Source organism: Oncorhynchus mykiss, chromosome 29 (genome assembly GCF_057628025.1).
Source record: "Oncorhynchus mykiss isolate SJ-2025 chromosome 29, ASM5762802v1, whole genome shotgun sequence".
NCBI classification, from domain to species: domain Eukaryota; kingdom Metazoa; phylum Chordata; class Actinopteri; order Salmoniformes; family Salmonidae; genus Oncorhynchus; species Oncorhynchus mykiss.
In genome coordinates this window covers 44950280-44969961 of record NC_143050.1, presented here as the reverse complement: position 1 = coordinate 44969961, position 19682 = coordinate 44950280, and the positions used below count along the sequence as shown (strand labels likewise).

Sequence of the window (19682 nt, the reverse complement as noted above, 5' to 3'; positions counted from 1 at the left end):
CGGCAAGCTGTCATTTGGGAAATAAAAAACCCTATTATGCATTCCTGTGCCTGTCTCCCGATCCCTTCATACCAGCCTGACATTATTGGTGTCCTTTAGTAGTGGTTTCTTTGCAGCAATTCGACCATGAAGGCCTGATTCACGCAGTCTTCTGTTGATGTTGATCTGTGTCTGTTACTTGAACTCTGTGAAGCATTTATTTGGACTGAAATTTCTGAGGCAGTTAACTCTAATGAACTTATCCTCTGTGGCAGAGGTAACTCAGACTTCCTTTCCTGTTGCAGTCCTCATGAGAGCCAGTTTCATCAAAGGGCTTGATGGTTTTTGCGATTGCACTTTAATAAACTTTCAAAGTTCTTGACATTTTCCAGATTGACTGACCTTCATGTTTTACAGTAATGATGGACTGTTGTTTCTCTTTTCTTATTTGAGCTGTTCTTGCCATAATATGGACTTGATCTTTAACCAAATATGGGTGGTATACAGAACACAACTGACTGGCTCAAATGCATTTAGAAGGAAAGAAATTCCACAAATGAACTTTTAACAAGGCACACCTATTAATTCAAATGCATTCCAGGTGATTACCTCATGAAGCTGGCTGAGAGAATACCAAGAGTGTGCAAAGTTGTCATCAAGGCAAAGGGTGGTTACTTTGAAGAATCTCAAATATATTTGTTTAACACTTTTTTGCTTACTAGATGATTCCATATGTTATTTCATAGTTTTAATGTCTTCTCTATTATTCTACATAGTAAAAATAAAGTAAAACCCTGGAATGAGTAGGTGTGTCCAAACTTCTGACTGGTACTGTGTAGTAAGGCATTTGTGAAAATTCTATAGCAATATAGAGTGGGAAGATGGCCGTGGGTTTGGACAATTAATAGACACTGCCGTAAATAAAACGTGCCATAGCCAATCAGAGCTACATTAGGCCTATATGCAAATAAGCTATTTGCCACACGGGCCTGCACTTTGAACTGAAGTTTGTGTTTTCAGTCAGTAGCAAATGACAGCTGTATATTTAGCCACTGAAAAACGATGAGGGGGACAAGTCGTTCACTTACCCACTCCTCCAATTACATGACATCCTCCTAGTAGATAGCTAATGTTAGGCTCTGTGTTTTTAGCTTGCTAAATAAATAATGAATGCTGCATTGATGTATGGTGCACTCAAGATGTATTGTAGTTGAGTAGCCAGCCTAGGCTACTGCTGAAATAGGTGTGCATTGGTGTGCATGGTGTTTTGTTGCAGATTTAGTTTTTTGGTCATTCATTGTCAGTGCTTGCTGGGACTTGTATTGACATTCCCAGCCTTAGTAACAGTCGTCCGTTTATTCAAAATATTGAGTCATTGAAACTGAAACAGTGCATTCCAAATGGGTGGAGGTAGCAAACAATGTACCAGGCCAGCTTTGATTTACAACCTGCAATATTTTTGGGACTACCAAGAAATGTATTGTTGAATTGGTTGGTTTTGGTTTTGTAGCATAAACTGTGAATTTGATATTTTGACTGATATGATGATTGTGTTTTTCTGCAAAGTAATTAACACACTGTCAGTTCCACTTTAAAGTTGTGCTCTGGGAGGAGTAAGAGACTACTATGGAACAGTCACTGTGTTGCTAATGCTACAGTCCGTTAATATTACAACAAAGTCAACACAGAGAAGACAGCAAAACACTGGCCTGGTAATGACCCCCCCCCCCCCCCTGCAGTCAGTCGCTCGACTTGTTCCTCACCACAGCCAGCCACTATGGGAGAAGAGGAGTGGAACCAGACTGGGAACAACTGTGCTGTAAATCATTTCTTTCTTGAAAAGAGGCCACCCAGCTGTGTGTGCAGAAATGATTGTGTGTGAGAGGGAGTAAAGGGCACGGGAGGTTCTGTGCCTATTGACAATCAGCAAAATGACCATGAAGCTATATTTAGGGATACTTAGTAAGTGGTTACCTCTAAGGGAACATGAGTAATGACTAATGAGGCAATATTTTGGTGTTTGGCGAAGGGTGGTTGATTATACTCAGCAGTTTGATCAATACATATGCCATGTTTCACATGAAAACATGAGCTCTCTATTTTCTATTCCACACCATTATTTCTCTCTTCTATGTTTTTACATCGTCTAGATTTTTTCTCAAGAGTGACACTTACTGTAATGTTGAAAAGGAAATTGAGTTCCGCAACAACAAAGACTTATTCTTCTTGGCTCTGCTCTGATAACACTCTCCTGGAAGTAACTATTAGCTTGACCTTTCCACTCTACAGCCCCCTCCCTGCTGAGCTGTATGTGCAGATGTTGGGAAATATTTGGGTTGCTCCGCTGTAACATGCTTGAGTGCTCTGACTCTTGTAAATGGCTGTGGTTTTTCAGGTCATGACTGCCAGACTCCTAATGACAGAGAAAGAGGGTGGCCAATGTCTGGCTAGGCCTGTCTTTTAACTGTAATGGAAGAGCCGAGGCAGTCAAAACACAAGGAAGAGACCAAACGACCCTGAGGGCACAGGGTTCATCGTGTCAATCAAAAGATGCTTCAAAGGCAAAGAAACACCAAACTAAATTGATGTTGTGCCTCCTAGTTTTCTGTTACGTTTGGTTTGAAATTACATCATAAACATAAACACAGCTAAACACTGAATACACATAGACTGGGCACCCTCTCCTTTGAGGTCCTTTGTAGCTCAGTTAGTAGAGCATGATGCTTGTAACTAGAGGTCGACCGATTATAATTTTTCAACACCGATACTGATTATTGGAAGACCAAAAAATCCGATACAGATTAATCGGACGATTTTTAAAAATGTATTTGTAATAATGACAATTACAACAATACTGAATTAATACTTATTTTAACTTAATATAATACATCAATAAAATCAATTTAGCCTCAAGTAAATAATGAAACATGTTCAATTTGATTTAAATAATGCAAAAACAAAGTGTTGGAGAAGAAAGTAAAAGTGCAATATGTGCTATGTAAGAAAGCTAACGTTTCAGTTCCTTGCTCAGAACATGAGAACATATGAAAGCTGGTGGTTCCTTTTAACATGAGTCTTCAATATTCCCAGGTAAGAAGTTTTAGGTTGTAGTTATTATAGGAATTATAGGACTATTTCCCTCTATACCATTTGTATTTCATTAACCTTTGACTATTGGATGTTCTTATAGGCACTTTAGTATTGCCAGTGTAACAGTATAGCTTCCGTCCCTCTCCTCGCTCCTCGCACCTCGCTCCTCCCTGGGCTCGAACCAGAAACACAATGACAACAGCCACCATCGAAGCAGCGTTACCCATGCAGAGCAAGGGGAACAACTACTTGAAGGCTCAGAGCGAGTGATGTTTGAAACACTATTAGCACACGCTAACTAGCTAGCCATTTCACTTCGGTTACACCAGCCTCATCTCGGGAGTTGATAGGCTTGAAGTCATAAACAGCGCAATGCTTGACACACACCGAAGAGCTGCTGGCAAAATGCACGAAAGTGCTGTTTGAATTAATGTTTACACGCTTGCTTCTGCCTACGACCACTCAGTCAGATACTTAGATACTTGTATGCTTGTATGCTCAGTCAGATTATATGCAACGCAGGACACGCTAGATAATATCTAGTAATATCATCAACCATGTGTAGTTAACTAGTGATTATGATTGATTGTTTTTTGTAAGATAAGTTTAATGCTAGCTAGCAATTTACCTTGGCTTACTGCACTCCTTGTGGAGTGCAACGAGAGAGAGGCAGAACGTTATTGCGTTGGACTAGTTAACTGTAAGGTTGCAAGATTGGATCCCCCGAGCTGACAAGGTGAAAATCTGTCGTTCTGCCCCTGAACAAGGCAGTTAACCCACCGTTCCTAGGCCGTCATTGAAAATAAGAATGTGTTCTTAACTGACTTGCCTCGTTAAATAAAGGTATAAAAAATACATTTTAAAAATCGGCAAATCGGCGCCCAAAAATACAGATTACCGATTGTTATGAAAACCTAATTAATCGGCCATTCTGATTAATCGGTCTACCTCTACTTGTAACGCAAGGGTAGTGAGTTTGATTCCCGGACCACCCAAACGTAAAATGTACGCATGCATGACTAAGTCGGTTTGGATAAAGGTGTCTGCTATATTGCATATGTGACCTACTGACCTCCTTGATTCAGTCTTATGTAGCAACATTTGAAATTGTGTTTTTTACATTGGATAAAAGCAGAAACACAGAGCTACAAAGTGGTATATCATACACTGCATTTGAGGAACAATGGAAAAGTAATTCTACTTTGAAAGTTGATAAACTTGTAACCTCACTCTTGAGAAAATGGCCTTTGAATGTTTTGGTACCTACTGGAGAGCTTTTCTTTGTCTACACCCATTCATCATCGTTCACACCCTCTTAAGCTTTAGACCTCATCCAAACTCTGACCACTCTACTCGCCCTAGCAGAGCTGGTTAGACTGTTTTCATGTTATCCAGAGCGTTGGTTACTAACTGTGCTGCTGGCAACAATTTCTTTACACTTTTTTGCTGACGTTTACTGACACCGGCCATATTCAATGTTTGTTGAGCGTCCGTAAATTCATTAGTTATTCTGTGCTCTGGCACACTCGGTCGAGTGTGCTCTGAAATCGGAGTAGATGGCCAGACTTAATTGACAAACTCACCAGAAATGATTACTTGCATAGTGACATGTACAGTACCTAGCTAAATAATGAACCATAATCCCAACTCATGACGTTACTACCCTGCATGAATCTGCAGGTAGCTAACCAACCAAATTCAATGTTAGCTAGCTAACATTAGGCTATAACTAGCCAAGCAAATGGCTCTGAGATACGAATAATAAGATCATACAAGTAACATTAGCTAGCGAGCCAGCCAGCTAACGTTAGCTAGCTAACAGTACACTCAAAATTAGAAACGCATAATATCTTAATTCTACTGATTTCAAAACTCAGTACTCCAGAAAGTGGAGAGCAGCGCTTCTGCAGTTTTACTACGCAATAAAAAAAATTTAAGCTGCGTTAGACAGGATTACCTACACATACTGACCAGCTCAAATAGACAGAAGCATGCGATATGGCACCAATCCAAACTCATCTCTCGGCATGTCTCAGCCAATCATGGCTAATCTGTGGTTAAACCAACTAGGCTCGTAATTTAACAATTGTATTCGTATTTACAGATGGCATACAAGTTTGTTATTAAGGCAAATGAATGTTCACATGTTCGAAAATACATTTCTGCCAAAAAAAAAACATTTTGATAACCTTTTTTTTATGTTCAAACGGCTCTCCTGTGAAGTAGTGACCCGCGACATAGCCTAGTTTCCTGAAACGGGTTACATGTATTATAATATTGATGTCTACAGCAGAGTTTAAGACAGCAGTTGCAAGTCTACAACAAAGTCAGTTATCCATCACTGAAATGTCTTTCGTTTTCGATTAAAGGCCCAGTGCAGTAAAAAATGGATTTTCCTGTGATTTATATACAGTGCATTCAGAAAGTATTTATACCCTTTCACTTTTTTCACATTTTGTTACATTAGAGCCTTATTCTGAAATTGATAAATTGTTTTTTCCCCCTCATCAATCTATACACAATACCCCATAATGACAATGCAAAAAACGTTTTTTAGTGATTTTTGCAAATTTATATACGTAAATATATTTCCTTTTTTATATAAGTATTCAGACCCTTTACTCCGTACTTTGAAGCTCTTTTGGCAGCCGTTACAGCCTCGAGACGCTACAAACCTGGCACACCTGTATTTGGGGAGTTTATCCCATTCTTCTCTGCAGATCCTCTCAAGTCCTGTCAGGTTAGATGGGGAGTGTTGCTGCACAGCTATTTTCAGGTCTCTCTAGAGATGTTCGATCGGGTTCAAGTCTGGGATCTGCCTGGGCCACTCAAGGACATTCAGAGACTTGTCCCAAAGCCACCCCTGAGTTGTATTGGCTTGTGTTAGGGTCGTTGTCCTGTTGGGAAGTGAAACTTCACCTCAGCCTGAGGTCCTGGAGCAGGTTTTCATCAAGGATCTCTCTGTACGTTGCTCCATTCATCTTTCCCTTGATCCTGACCTGTCTCCCAGTCCCTATTGCTGAAAAACATCCTCACGGCATGATGTTGCCACCACCATGCTTCACCGTAGGGATGGTATTGGCCAGGTGATGAGCGGTGCCTGGTTTCCTCCAGATGTGACGTTTGTCATTCAGGCCAGAGAATCTTGTTTCTCATGGTCTGAGAGTCCTTTAGGTGCCTTTTGGCAAACTCCAAGTGCACTGTCATGTGACTTTTACTGAGGAGTGGCTTCTGTCTAGACACTACCATAAAGGTCTGATTGGTGGAGTGATGCAGATATGGCTGTTTTTCTGGAAGGTTCTCCCATCTCCACAGAAGAACTCTGGAGCTCTGTCAGAGTGACCATCGGGTTCTTGGTCTCCTCCTTGACCAAGGCCCTTCTCCGCCGATTGCTCAGTTTGGCCTGGTGGACAACTCTAGAAAGTGTCTTGGTGGTTCCCAACTTCAACCATTTAAGAATGATGGAGGCCACTGTGTTCTTGGGGACCTTCAACGCTGCGGATAAATGTGGAAGAAGTGAAGGGGTCTGAATAATTTCCCAATGCACTGTATATTTCCACACTATGAGGTTGGAATAATACTGTGCAATTGTGAAAATTATGATTTCAGCTTGTTTTGGCCTTTGGAGTTTCTGCCTTATTATTATTCGACCATGCTGGTCATTTATGAACATTTGAACATCTTGGCCATGTTCTGTTATAATCTCCAACCGGCACAGCCAGAAGAGGACTGGCCACCCCACATAGCCTGGTTCCTCTCTAGGTTTCTTCCTAGGTTTTGGCCTTTCTAGGGAGTTTTTCCTAGCCACCGTGCTTCTACACCTGCATTGCTTTTAGGCTGGGTTTCTGTACAGCACTTTGAGATATCAGCTGATGTACGAAGGGCTATATAAATAAATTTGATTTGATTTGATTTGAACAGCTAGTTTTCCCCTCCTCACTCTGAGTGCTCCCAGACAGTCCTAGCAATATTCTTGTCTTGCTTGAAAAAATGCCCTTTGCTAAGAAGCTATTTTTGTTTCTTATTGACCATTTTAATTGAAAATAATCACTAACTTACTGAATTGTTACCCAGAAATGATTTGCTATTGAAATAAAATGGCTGCATTGGACCATAAAATGTAAAGGCTCCTCCCTCCTCACAGTAGCTGTAACCTGGGTGATCTCACCCAAATAATGACTGTTTTTGAGCATATAAAAGAAGTTAGGATGGGGACCAGCATGATACATATTTCCCCATCACCCACCTTTCATTCAGAAGAAAATACACCCCTGTAGCGGCCTTTGTCAGCCAGTGTAATGTAGGAGTGAACCAGTCTATCTTGATAGGGATTGCCTTTCTATCTCTGTGCATGCTGGCTAAACTACTAAGACATCAGTGACATATTGAGTGTGCCCGCCACGTATAAAAGCTCCCCAGAAAGCTTCCCCAAAATAGTATACCCCATTGAAAAATAAATGTATGAGTGTGTCTAGACTCTAGAGCGACCAAAGAAGACCCTTACTTGTAGGTGAGGTCAGTCTTGTCCCAGCGCCCCCCAAAGAGAACGAATCGCTTCTGACGCTGCTTTCCTCCAAAGGATTCCCCCTTCCGCATGTGGTAGTCCATGACACCACCTTGCTTCTGAGTAGGATAGTCTGGAACGCCACAGCGAGGCCGGTTCCAGACCAACTCTGTTCCATTCCCTGGAAGCACAGTCTCTGGATAGACACTTCCTGACGGGCGCGATCGTTCCTTCAGCATGTCCTGAGTATGGCTAAACCTGCCCCTCTTCTTCAGGTCATAGTTGTGGGTCTTCTGAGGCCATCCCTGTGAACAGAGGTATATGCAACTAAGTACCGTTTGAAGAAAGTAAATGAGGCTATTGTTTAGACAAAATTGCATGTATTTGTATTTATTCCTGGGGGCAAAATTAAGGCAGTTTATGCCATTTCAAAAACATTACAATGCATTCACATATTTCACAACACACTTTGTGCCACTACCACATATCTACATGCATGTGTCTGTGCCTATGTTTGTGTTACTTCACAGTCCCCGCTGTTCCATAAGGTGTATTTTTATCTGGATTTTAAATCTAATTGTACTGCTTGCAACAGTTACTTGATATGGAATAGATTTCCATGTAGTCATGGCTCTATGTAGTGCTGTGCGCCTCCCATAGTCTGTTCTGGACTTTGGGGACTGTGAAGAGACTTCTGGTGGCATGTCTTGTGGGGTATGCATGGGTGTCTGAGCTGTGTGCTAGTCGTTTAAACAGACAGCTCAGTGCATTCAACATGTCAATACCTCTCCCAAATACAAGTAGTGATGAAGTCAATCTCTGCTCCACTTTGAGCCAGGAGAGATTGACATGCATATTATTAATATTAGCTCTCTGTGTACATCCAAGGGCCAGCCTTGCTGCCCTGTTCTGAGACAATGGCAATTTTCCTAAGTCCCTTTTTTGGGGCACCTGACCACACGACTGAACAGTAGTCCAGTTGCAACAAAACTAGAGCCTGTAGGACCTACCTTGTTGATAGTGCTGTTAAACCTCTCTGGAATAGACGGGACAGTCGAGTCCCACTTGGCCAATTGCCAGGGAAAATGCAGAGCGCCAAATTCAAATAAAATACTATACAATTCTAACTTTCATTACATCACACATGTGAGATACCAAATTAAAGCTACACTCGTTGTGAATCCAGCCAACGTCAGATTTCAAAAAGGCTTTTCGGCGAAAGCATAAGAAACTATTATTTGATGATAGCACAACAGTAAACAAAGAGAGAGTAGCATATTTCAACCCTGCAGGGGCGAAACAAAACGCAGAAATAAAATATAAATCATGCCTTACCTTTGACAAGCTTCTTTTGTTGGCACTCCAATATGTCCCATAAACATCACAAATGGTCCTTTTGTTCGATTAATTCCATCAATATATATCCAAAATGTCCATTTATTTGTGTTTGATCCAGAAAAGCACAGCTTCCAATTTGCGCAACATCACTACAAAATATCTCAAAAGTTGCCTATAAACTTTGCCAAAACATTTCAAACTACTTTTGCAATACAACTTTAGGTATTTTTAAACGTTAATAATCAATCAAATTGTAGACGGGACAATCTGTGTTCAATACAGGAAGACAACAAACTCACACTACTTTTCTAGTCATGCGCCTTCTCAAAAAATACACTTCAAATGACACAAATTCAAGATGGCCGTACTTCTTCATTACACAAATGAATAACCTCAACCAATTTCCAAAGACTGGTGACATCCAGTGGAAGCGGTAGGAACTCAAAACCCGTTGAATAGACAGTGACCTCAAAAACAAAAAAAATCTGAATGGTTAGTCCTCGGGGTTATGCCTGCTACATAAGTTATGTTATACTCACAGACATGATTCAAACAGTTTTAGAAACTTCAGAGTGTTTTCTATCCAAATCGACTAATAATATGCATATCTTATATTCTTGGCATGAGTAGCAGGAAGTTGAAATTGGGCACACTATTTATCCAAAAGTGAAAATGCTGCCCCCTATCCCAAAGAGGAAGGTAGCGCAGCGCTTTGTAATGGGCAGACATCTCCCCAACTTAGCTACTGTTATATCAATACGTTTTGACCATGACAGTTTACAATCCAGGGTTACTCCAAGCAGTTTAGTCACGTCAACTTGCTCATTTTCCACATGATTTATTACAAGATTTAGGGTTAAGTGAGGAAGGCTATTGCTTCAAATCCTATTATAACAATTGGATGACTTTGGGTGTTCCAGTAAGCAACAATTTGTTGCCTTCATTAGCCTACTTTATTCCAATATTTCTGTCATTCGGTGATATTTACTCCCATAAAAAATCATTATGGATCCATCCAGATGTGGTTAACCTATTGGCGCACAGATCCCTTTAGCGGGATCATTTTCGTCAACATCCGGTGAATTGCAGAGTTCAAATTCAAATTAAATTACTAAAAATATTACATTTTAATGAAATCAGAAGTGCAATATACCAAAACACAGCGTAACGTATTGTTAATCCACCTGGTGTGTCAGATTTCAAAAAGACTTTACGGTGAAAGCAAACCATGCGATTATGTGAGGACAGCTCTCAGCAGACAAAACATTACAAACAGCTAGCAGCAAAGTAGATTGGTCATGAAAGTCAGAAAAGCAATAAAATGAATCGCTTACCTTTGATGATCTTCGTATGTTTGCACTCACGAGACTCCCAGTTACACAATAAATGTTTGTTTTGTTCGATAAAGATTCTCTTGGCTTGAATTGTAAAACCCTATGTAAGTATCTCTTATTTCTTAAAGTGCCTTAAGCTTTAAGGTTCGGAATCTCCCTAATAAGTCTGTTGAAATGTGGAGATCTCTTACCTCTGAAAAATTATGGCATAAGAATGTAGACTTGTTGCCAAGTGCCAAGCTCCAGTAAAGTTCCTCTTAAGCTTCAATTATCTGCACAAGCATCTACATGTTCAGATATCACTGATGATCACTAGATAACACTCAGTAGTATCTCTCAAAGTGGAGCTGTCAGCGTTGCTTTAAACCATATTTCTTTCTCAATTGACAGGTTTTTTAAGGAGCATCGACATGCTCCCTTTTCGATATACAGCATGTCTGTGGCTGCCCTCTGACCGTTAATCTATGCTTTACCATGGTAACTCTTGTCTTTTTATCATTCAGTTAAAGTCAGCAAAGTCGTTTGAAAAGAAAGTGCAGACTCTTCTGTAGCACGCCTCAGTTGTTGATGAAGACTGTGAAAACTAGTGGGAAAGATAAGTGACTGAAAGAAAACAAGGAAGATGTGAGAAACCTATCAATTGCACCCTGGGGAGTGAGATGTCATTCGATAGGGAACAAGAATTGAAGATGCCACTGCAGTGAATAGCAGCCGTCTTACGGGCTCCTGACCAATTCTGCATGTTTTTTTACGATCTTAACTTCCATCATTTCCTATCACCGAAAACAGCTCCTGGACATCAGAACAGTGATCACTAACCTCAAATTGGATGAAAATGTCTTCTTCAACAAATCAGCAGCTCTGGACATTCTGCTCACTCTGGACCAGGCCCTAATCCCCGGGACTCGAAAGAGGAAGCGGCGGTGAAAGAGAAGCAGATGAGGCGGCATCCTGATGAGACTATCCTGACAAACTCACTAAAAGTGGCAGTAATAAAGCCTCTCTTGAAAAAGCCAAACCTTGACGCAGAAAATATAAAACACTAATCGGCCTTTTCCTCTCAAAACATTTTGAAAAAGCTGTTGCACAGCAACTCACTGCCTTCCTGAAGAAAAACAATGTATACTAAACACTTCAGTCTGGTTTTAGACTCCATAATAGCACTGAGACTAGACTTGTGAAGGTGGTAAATTACCTTTAAATGGTGTCCAACCGAGGCTCTGCATCTGTCCTCGTGCTACTAGACCTTAGTGTTGCTTTTGAAATAATCGATCACCACATTCTTTTGGAGAGACTGGAAACCCAAATTGGTCTACACGGACAAGTTCTGGCCTGGTTTAGATCTTATCTGTCGGAAAGATATCAGTTTCTCTCTGTGGATGGTTTGTTCTCTGACAAATCAACTGTAAATGTCGGTGTTCCTCAAGGCTCTGTTTTAGGACCACTATTGTTTTCACTATATATTTTACCTCTTGGTGAGGTCATTCGGAAACATAATGTTAACTTTCACTGCTATGTGGATGACACACAGCTGTACATTTCGATGAAACATGGTGAACACGGTGACTCTTTGCTGTCCCCATTGTCGTGTCTTTGGCTGTAATTAGAAAGTCGTGGAACCACAAAATAATATTTATAGAGCTGTTATCTTCTGAATGAACTCTTAAAGACCTAGTAATATTTTACATCAATAGCAGTCAATATTAATCGTCACCTTATTTCAGTCTCATCTGAAAGTTGTAAATTCTTGGTTATCTTCACAAACCCTGGCTAACAAGTTGAATCAGCAATACAAAATTGGGTTTAGTTAGGTATTTAGTAAATAAATAAATTAATCACACAGAATTACATATACACAGAATGAATCATACCTTGATTGCAAATTATGTCATAAAGGAAAACGTCCCTGGCGGACGGAACAGATATGACAGCTGGTTACACAAAGAAAAGGGAGCTGGGTTTGAAGTGAAAGAGCGGGAAGCTTGAAGAACAAAGGGAGAAGTGATGTCTCTATTGGGCCGTAGACAGCTACTCTCTCGTAAATACAGAATGTTATGCATTATAAAATACCACCCATTTGGAAAAGGAAAACTCAATAAATATTTACTCTGAGCAGCGCTTCAATAGGTTGGTGGTAGATGGAAGGCCGAGTTGCCCAACAGAGTCCTTTGTCCTTTCAAGAGCGTCTCTGGTGGTGAACGGGAAACGTTGTAGTGTCGTCGTTGTGTGGTAGACGGGATACTATGTCCGTCCTTTCCTAGCGCATGACAACCGAACTGACATCATATTCATTAAGTACCAACACATATTTCAAACTGGTTCTATTACCGAAATATGGTTCCTTTTCCTCCACTTGTTTGATATACCCAGACTCTGTTTAACAAAGGCTATTCAAGACTCCTTCTGTAGAGTCAAGAGAGAGGGAAGTGAGAAAGGTATTTATGGGGGGGTCATAAACCTTACCCACAGGCCAACGCCATGACACCAGTCAACCTGGCCGTGCTGCTGCTCCAGTTTCAACTGTTCTGCCTGCGGCTATGGAACCCTGACCTGTTCACCGGATGTGCTACCTGTCCCAGACCTGCTGTTTTCAACTCTCTAGAGACAGCAGGAGCGGTAGAGATGCTATGAAAAGCCAACTGACATTTACTCCTGAGGTGCTGACCTATTGCACCCTCGATAACCACTGTGATTATTATTATTTGACCCTGCAAGTCATCTATGCACATTTGAACACCTTGGCCATGTTCTGTAATAATCTCCACCCTGACCACCCCTCATAGCCTGGTACCTTTTTAGGTTTCTTCCTAGGTTCTAGCCTTTCGAGGGAGTTTTTCCTAACCACCGTGCTTCTGCAGCTGCATTGCTTGCTGTTTGGGGTTTTAGGCTGGGTTTCTGTACAGCACTTTCTGACATCGGCTTATAAATAAATTTGATTGACTATGTCGGAGAAAAATAGGCCGCCAAATCAAAGTAAAACAAATTTTATTGGTCAAATGAATATATTTAGCAGATGTTGTTGCAGGTGTAGCGAAATGCTTGCATTCCTAGCTCTAACCGTGCAGTAGTATCTAACAATACACACAAATCTTAAAGTAAAAGATTGGAATTAAGAAATATTTAAATATAAGGACGAGCAGTGTCGGAGTGGCATTGACTAGAATACCATATCCACAGTGCATTCTGAAAGTATTTCAGTTCCTGTACATTATCACAATCACACCATGAGTCGTTAACCTTTTGTGACTAGGGGGCAGTATTTTCATTTTTTGAAAAAATAACGTTCCCGTAGTAAACAGGATGTTTTGTCAGGACAAGATGCTAGAATATGCATATAATTGACAGCTTATGATAGAAAACACTCTAAAGTTTCCAAAACTGTAAAAATATTGTCTGTGACTGTGAATATAACAGAACTGATATTGCAGGCGAAAGAAAAATCCAATCCGGAAGTGACTCATCTTTTGAAAGCTCTGCGTTCCAATGAGTCCCTATTGAGCAGTAAATGGGCTATCAACCAGATAACTTTTTCTCCGTATTCCCCAAGGTGTCTACAGCATTGTGATGTAGTTTTACGCATTTATGTTGAAGAATACCCGTAAGCGGCTATATTGCGCAACTGGTCACCTGATGGCTCCCAGAGTGATTCTCACGTAAAATACAGAGGTAGCCATTATTCCAATCGGTCCTACTGAAAAACCAATTGTCCCGGTGGATGTATTATCGAATAGATATTTGAAAAACACCTTGAGGATTGATTATAAACAACGTTTGCCATGTTTCTGTCGATATTAAGGAGCTAATTTGGAATATTTTTCGGCTTTTCGTGACTGCAATTTCCGGGTGATTTCTCAGAACAAACGGAGCTATTTTGCCTACAAAAATAATAGTTTTTGAAAAAAGGAACATTGGCTATCTAACTGGGAGTCTCGTGAGTGAAAACATCCGAAGCTCATCAAAGGTAAACTATTTAATTTGATTGCTTTTCTGATTTCCGTGACCAAGTTACCTGCTGCTAGCTGGACAAAATGCTATGCTAGGCTATCAATAAACGTACACAAATGCTTGTCTAGCTTTGGCTGTAAAGCATATTTTGAAAATCTGAGATGACAGGGTGATTATCAAAAGGCTAAGCTGTGTCTCAATATATTTCACTTGTGATTTTCATGAATAGGAATATTTTCTAGGAATATTTATGTCCGTTGCGTTATGCTAATTAGTGTCAGTCGATGATTACGCTCCCGCACCCGGGATGGGGAGTTACTAGAGGTTAATCATGAAACATACACCACCTCCTTTCTTCTTCCCGGAGAGTTCTTTATTCCTGTCTGCGCAATGTACTGAGAACCCAGCTGGCTGTATGGACAGGGAGCGGAGATTGCTTGGAATCAAGAGGCACTGTTTGATATGTTCCTGCACGGCGTCTCGGAGGTGGTCAAGGACGAGCTTGCAGCCCAGGAGTTACCAACGGAGCTCGATTCCCTCATCGCTTTGACCATTTGATGGGCGATTAAGGGAACGACGAAGGGAGAGGAAATTAGATTTAGCTCGCACGCACAGGGATGCCACCATGCTGCCGAGTCATCCTGGAAGCTCCCAATGATCTCATTACCGAGAGAACCCGAGGCTTCCCAACCTGCCCCGAGGGCTGCCGAAGACGGTCGAGTCACCGATTCCTGAGCCTATGCTACTAGGCAGAGCTGGGCTGTCGCCAGCGGAACGGCAATACAGGATCGACACGAAGAGTTGTCTGTATTGCGAGACTCTTGGTCATTTCGTCCTTTAACTTCTTGGTGACAGGGGGCAGTATTTTCACGTCCGGATGAAATGCATGCCCAAATTCAACTGCCTGCTACTCATCCCCAGAAGATAAGATATGCATATTATTAGTATTTGGATATATATTATTTGGATAGAAAACACTGAAGTTTCTAAAACTGTTTGAATCATGTCTGTGAGTATAACATAACTTATTTAACAGGCAAAACCCAGAGGACAAACCATTCAGATTTTTTTTTTTTAGGTCACTCTCTTTTCAATGGGGTTTCATTGGGAATCCAGATTTCTAAGGGACCTTCTTGCAGTTCCTATTGCTTCCACTGGATGTCAACAGTCTTTAGAAATTGGTTGAGGTTTTTCCTTTGTGTAATGAAGAAGTACGGCCATCTTGAACGAGGGTCAATTGAAGTGGACTGTTAGAGGCACGTGACCAGAAAGCTAGCTACAGTTTGTTTTCCTCCTGTATTGAACACAGATCATCCCGTCTTCAATTTTATCGATTATTTACTTTAAAAAATACCTAAAGTTGTATTACAAAAGTAGTTTGAAATGATTTGGCAAAGTTTACAGGTAACTTTTGAGATATTTTGTAGTCACGTTGCGCAAGTTGAAACAGTGTTTTTCTGGATCAAACGCGCCAAATAAATTGACATTTTGGATATATATCGATGGAATTAATCGAACAAAATGACCATTTGTGATGTTTATGGGACATATTGGAGTATTTCTGCGTTTTGTGTCACGCCTGCAGGGTTGAAATATGCTTTTCTCTCTTTGTTTACGGAGGTGCTATCCTTAGATAATAGCATCGTTTGCTTTCGCCAAAAATCCCTGGCTTTTGGCCAGGTGGGACGCTCCACTGCAGCCCCAACGATGAGAATGGGGCGTGCTCAGTCCTCTTTTTCCTGTAGTCCACAATCATCTCCTTTGCCTTGATCACATTGAGGGAGAGGTTGTTGTCCTGGCACCACACGGCCAGGTCTCTGACGTCCTCTCTAAAGGCTGTCTCATCGTTGTCTGTGATCAGGCCTACAGTGATTCCTCCTTTAAAAATTGTGAGCTTACGCCGCGGGACTTAGAGGTAATTTGTGGTTTGGTACGGTACCCTGCTAGCTAGCTAAATTGCTATAAATGGTTAATGCTTTTTGACCTGTCCCCAAATTAATATAGTTGGTTCAGAGTTTGTCATACTGCTGGAGGCCTCACCTCATGTTGGACTCATGCTGAGACACTCTTAACTCCTGCCCCATGAGTAGCAGTGTTCTATTCAGGTTTGACTTCTTCCCCCACATACCACTTTTTTCTACAGGAAGCAGCTCTCTGTCTATCGTTGGGTGAAATGCACCTTGTCTATATCTTGCGCTTAGTAGCGCAATCTTGTCACATACACTGAGTGTACAAACATTAGGAACACCTTCCTAATATTGAGTTGCACCCCCTTTTGCCATGAGAACAGACTCAATTTGTCAGAACATGGACTCTACAAGGTGTCAGAAACATTCCATAAGGATGCTGGCCCATGATGACTCCAATCCTTCCCACAGTTGTGTGAAGTTGACTGGATGTCCTTTGGGTGGTGGACCCTTCTTGATACACGGGAAACTGTTGAGCTTCAAAATCCCAGCAGCGTTTTAGTTGTTGACACACTCAAACCGGTGTGCCTGGTACCTACTGTCATACCCTTTTCAAGGGCACTTAAATATTTTGTCTTGCCCATTCACCCTCTGAATGGCATTCATACACAATCCATGTCTCCATTGTCTCAAGGCTTAACAATCCTTCTTTAACCGGTCACCTCCCCTTCATCTACACTGATTGAAGTGGATTTAACAAGTAACATTAATAAGCGATCATAGCTTTCACCTGGATTCACCTGGAAAGAGTGTTCCTAATATTTCCCAAACTCAGTGTACATAGTCACCTCCTACAATAGCCAAGCATTTAATTAAATGGAATAAGAAAAGCATTTATCTTCAGAGTTCAGACCCAAGTATCTTTCCACCTGATTGGCCTGAAGCATTCCAAACCACTCCCACACTCCTTCTGTATGAATAACTCATAGTCATAACTCATAGTCCTTATGTTATCTCTCTCTCAGCAAAGGGCCACTTAATGCTGCCATTTACTGTACACAAAGCCCAGCTCCAATGTGAAATCTGAGAGGCAAGTATTGTGTCTAGGGCTTCTCCTTTGTCATGTCTGTCCACCAATTGAAAATATTGAGGGCTATCAAGGTGTAAAGGCTCGACCCAGTTTGTGACCATGTCATTAGCGTGTCACTAATGGTCTGTTACAAATCACTGGGAAAATAGGTTGCATCCTTAATTATTCATACATTGGCATACAATCTCTATCAACATTCCACCAAGGTCGCCCTCAGCTTCACACACACACACACACACACACACACACACACCTGTTCTATCGTATTTCAGTACCAGTTGATTGACATGTAGCCTATAGCTGCAAATAATTTGAAAAAAATAATTTGCCATGAATACCTGTAAATTGCACAACAAAGTTACTGATTTACTAAAGACCTTCACAAGAAAATAGTGCGTGCATTGTGCACATTTACGCATGTGCTCTCTCTCTCTCCCTCTCCTTTTCTCTCTCTCCCTCTCAAAACACACACGGAGAGTGATTCTGGACCCACATACAGACTCCATAATATCAACTCATAAAACGCGACTGCTCTGCAAAATGTAAAGAATTCCACATCATCTGCATTTATATCGTAATTCACTCACCGCCACTGCTTTATACCTGTTGCTGGCTCTCCCCTCCAGTACTGGCATAGAATGAATGCAGAGCAAGAGGTGATATGCCAAGACGCTACAGTAAACCCAAGGAAGCAGCATCGTGTTTTGATTCGGAGCAGACTCGCAGTTTGACTGGGCAAGAGCACACTTTGGGGGATAGCAAGGGCAGAAGAAATGAATGACGGAGAAGTGTCTCGCAAGGGGATTTTATACTCCCTCATTTCTTTGTTCTCTTTCTTCAAATTACACGTTTTTATGGTCCTAAGTGATAAATTCCCAGGCGTCCACGTGATTTAACCCCTTGCCAGCTGCATCCATGTCCTCAAGCGCTTTCTGAACCTTCTCTTTTAAAATACCTTAAGCATAAACTCAGTGTGCTAATAATGTAGTCTCTAGGCTAACAGACCACTAGAGTTACAACCTGGTCTCAGAGCATTTCATATTATTCTGTACGTAAATCCGAGACACTCCATTTAGTATGATGTTAGGTTCCGTATGGTATGTATTCATTTGAGACCACCATTTGTATAATATGTTAAAAATTTGCAAAATGTACAATATGTTACAAATTCCAATTTGTTTTTGCTAACGTTAGCTAGGTGGCTAGGTGGCTAACTTTAGCTGGCTGACTAACATTAGCTAGGCTAGGAGTTAGGGTTAAATTTAAGGTTAGAGGGTTAGGGGAAGGATTAGCTAAAAGTGTTAGGGGTTAGGTTTAGGGTTAGCTAACATGCTAAGTAGTTTCAAAGTAGCTAAAAAGTAGTAAGTAGTCGCAAAGTTGCTAATTGGCTAAGTTGTTTGTGAGAAGATTCGAACATGCAACCTTTGGGCTGCTAGATGTTTGCATTATACACCTACCCATCCACCCCAAAAAAAACATCATCCTTTTGATTTTGCCTTAAGTAACCTTCTGTCTTAAGTAATCATGACAAACGTAACATATCATACTCATTTGATTGTCCCAGATTTACATTTACTATGTTATGTTTAGTCTGAGACCAGGCTGTAGAGTTTGATAGGTTGGAGACATGTTATTAATAACAAGTTTATTACCCTTGATTTATAGATTACTTTGATGGAGATTTGTTTTTGTAACTCAAGATGTTTACTTGCAAAGATACTTTTTCCAGTTTTTAGGTTAGCCTATTAAATGTCCAATGCAGCCGTTTTTATCTCATTATTAAATAATTTCTGTGTAACAATGAAGTACAGTACCTTACTGTGATTGATAACAATTAAAATGGTCAAAAATAAACAAAATTGCTTTTTAGCAAAGCCAATTTCTCAAGCAAGAACTTTGCTAGGGCTGTCTGAGAGTGGTCTGAGTCGGGAGGGGGGAACTGAAATCGAGTTGTTATTGGTAGAGAGGTATGGTACCCTCTTTCTTATTGGTCTATGAACACCACCAAGCAGGCTAAAACTCCATCCCTCCAAAACAGGCAGAGATTTCAGGTCTTTTCAAACAGCTCTTATACTAAAAGGGCAATTTTATCATTATTCCACCCTCATAGTGTGGAAATACATACTGAACAAAATATAAACGCAGCATGTAAAGTGTTGGTCCCATGTTTCATGAACTGAAATAAGAGATCGCAGAAATGTTTCATATGCACAAAAAGCTTATTTCTGTTCGTGAGCATTTCTCCTTTGCCAAGATAATCCATCCACCTGATATGTTTGGCATATCAAGAAGCTGGTTAAACAGCATGAACATTATAGAGGTGCACCTTGTGCTGGGGATAATAAAATGCCACTCTAAAATGAGCAGTTCTGTCATGCATCACAATGCCACAAATGTCTCAAGTTTTGAGTGAGCGTGCAATAGGCATGCTGACTGCCGGAATGTCTACCAGAGCTGTTGCCAGAGATTTTACTGTTCCTTTCTCTACCATAAGC

The 19682-nt window shown here is 40.9% G+C and overlaps 1 protein-coding gene across 2 annotated transcripts in view; it reads right to left on the bottom strand.

The window, feature by feature from the left end:
• Positions 1–18155, bottom strand: part of LOC110509487 (stromelysin-3) — a 46117-nt gene extending 27962 nt beyond the window's left edge. For both annotated transcript variants that reach the window (XM_021590380.3, XM_090227324.1), the window contains exons 1-2: positions 17775–18155; positions 7574–7878 (exon numbers count right to left, since the gene is read on the bottom strand). In XM_021590380.3, coding sequence (XP_021446055.3) covers positions 7574–7878; positions 17775–17885 — 416 coding nt within the window. In that variant the 5' untranslated portion in view covers positions 17886–18155. The remainder of the gene's footprint in view (positions 1–7573; positions 7879–17774) is intronic.
• Between the last annotated feature and the right edge of the window lie 1527 nt (positions 18156–19682).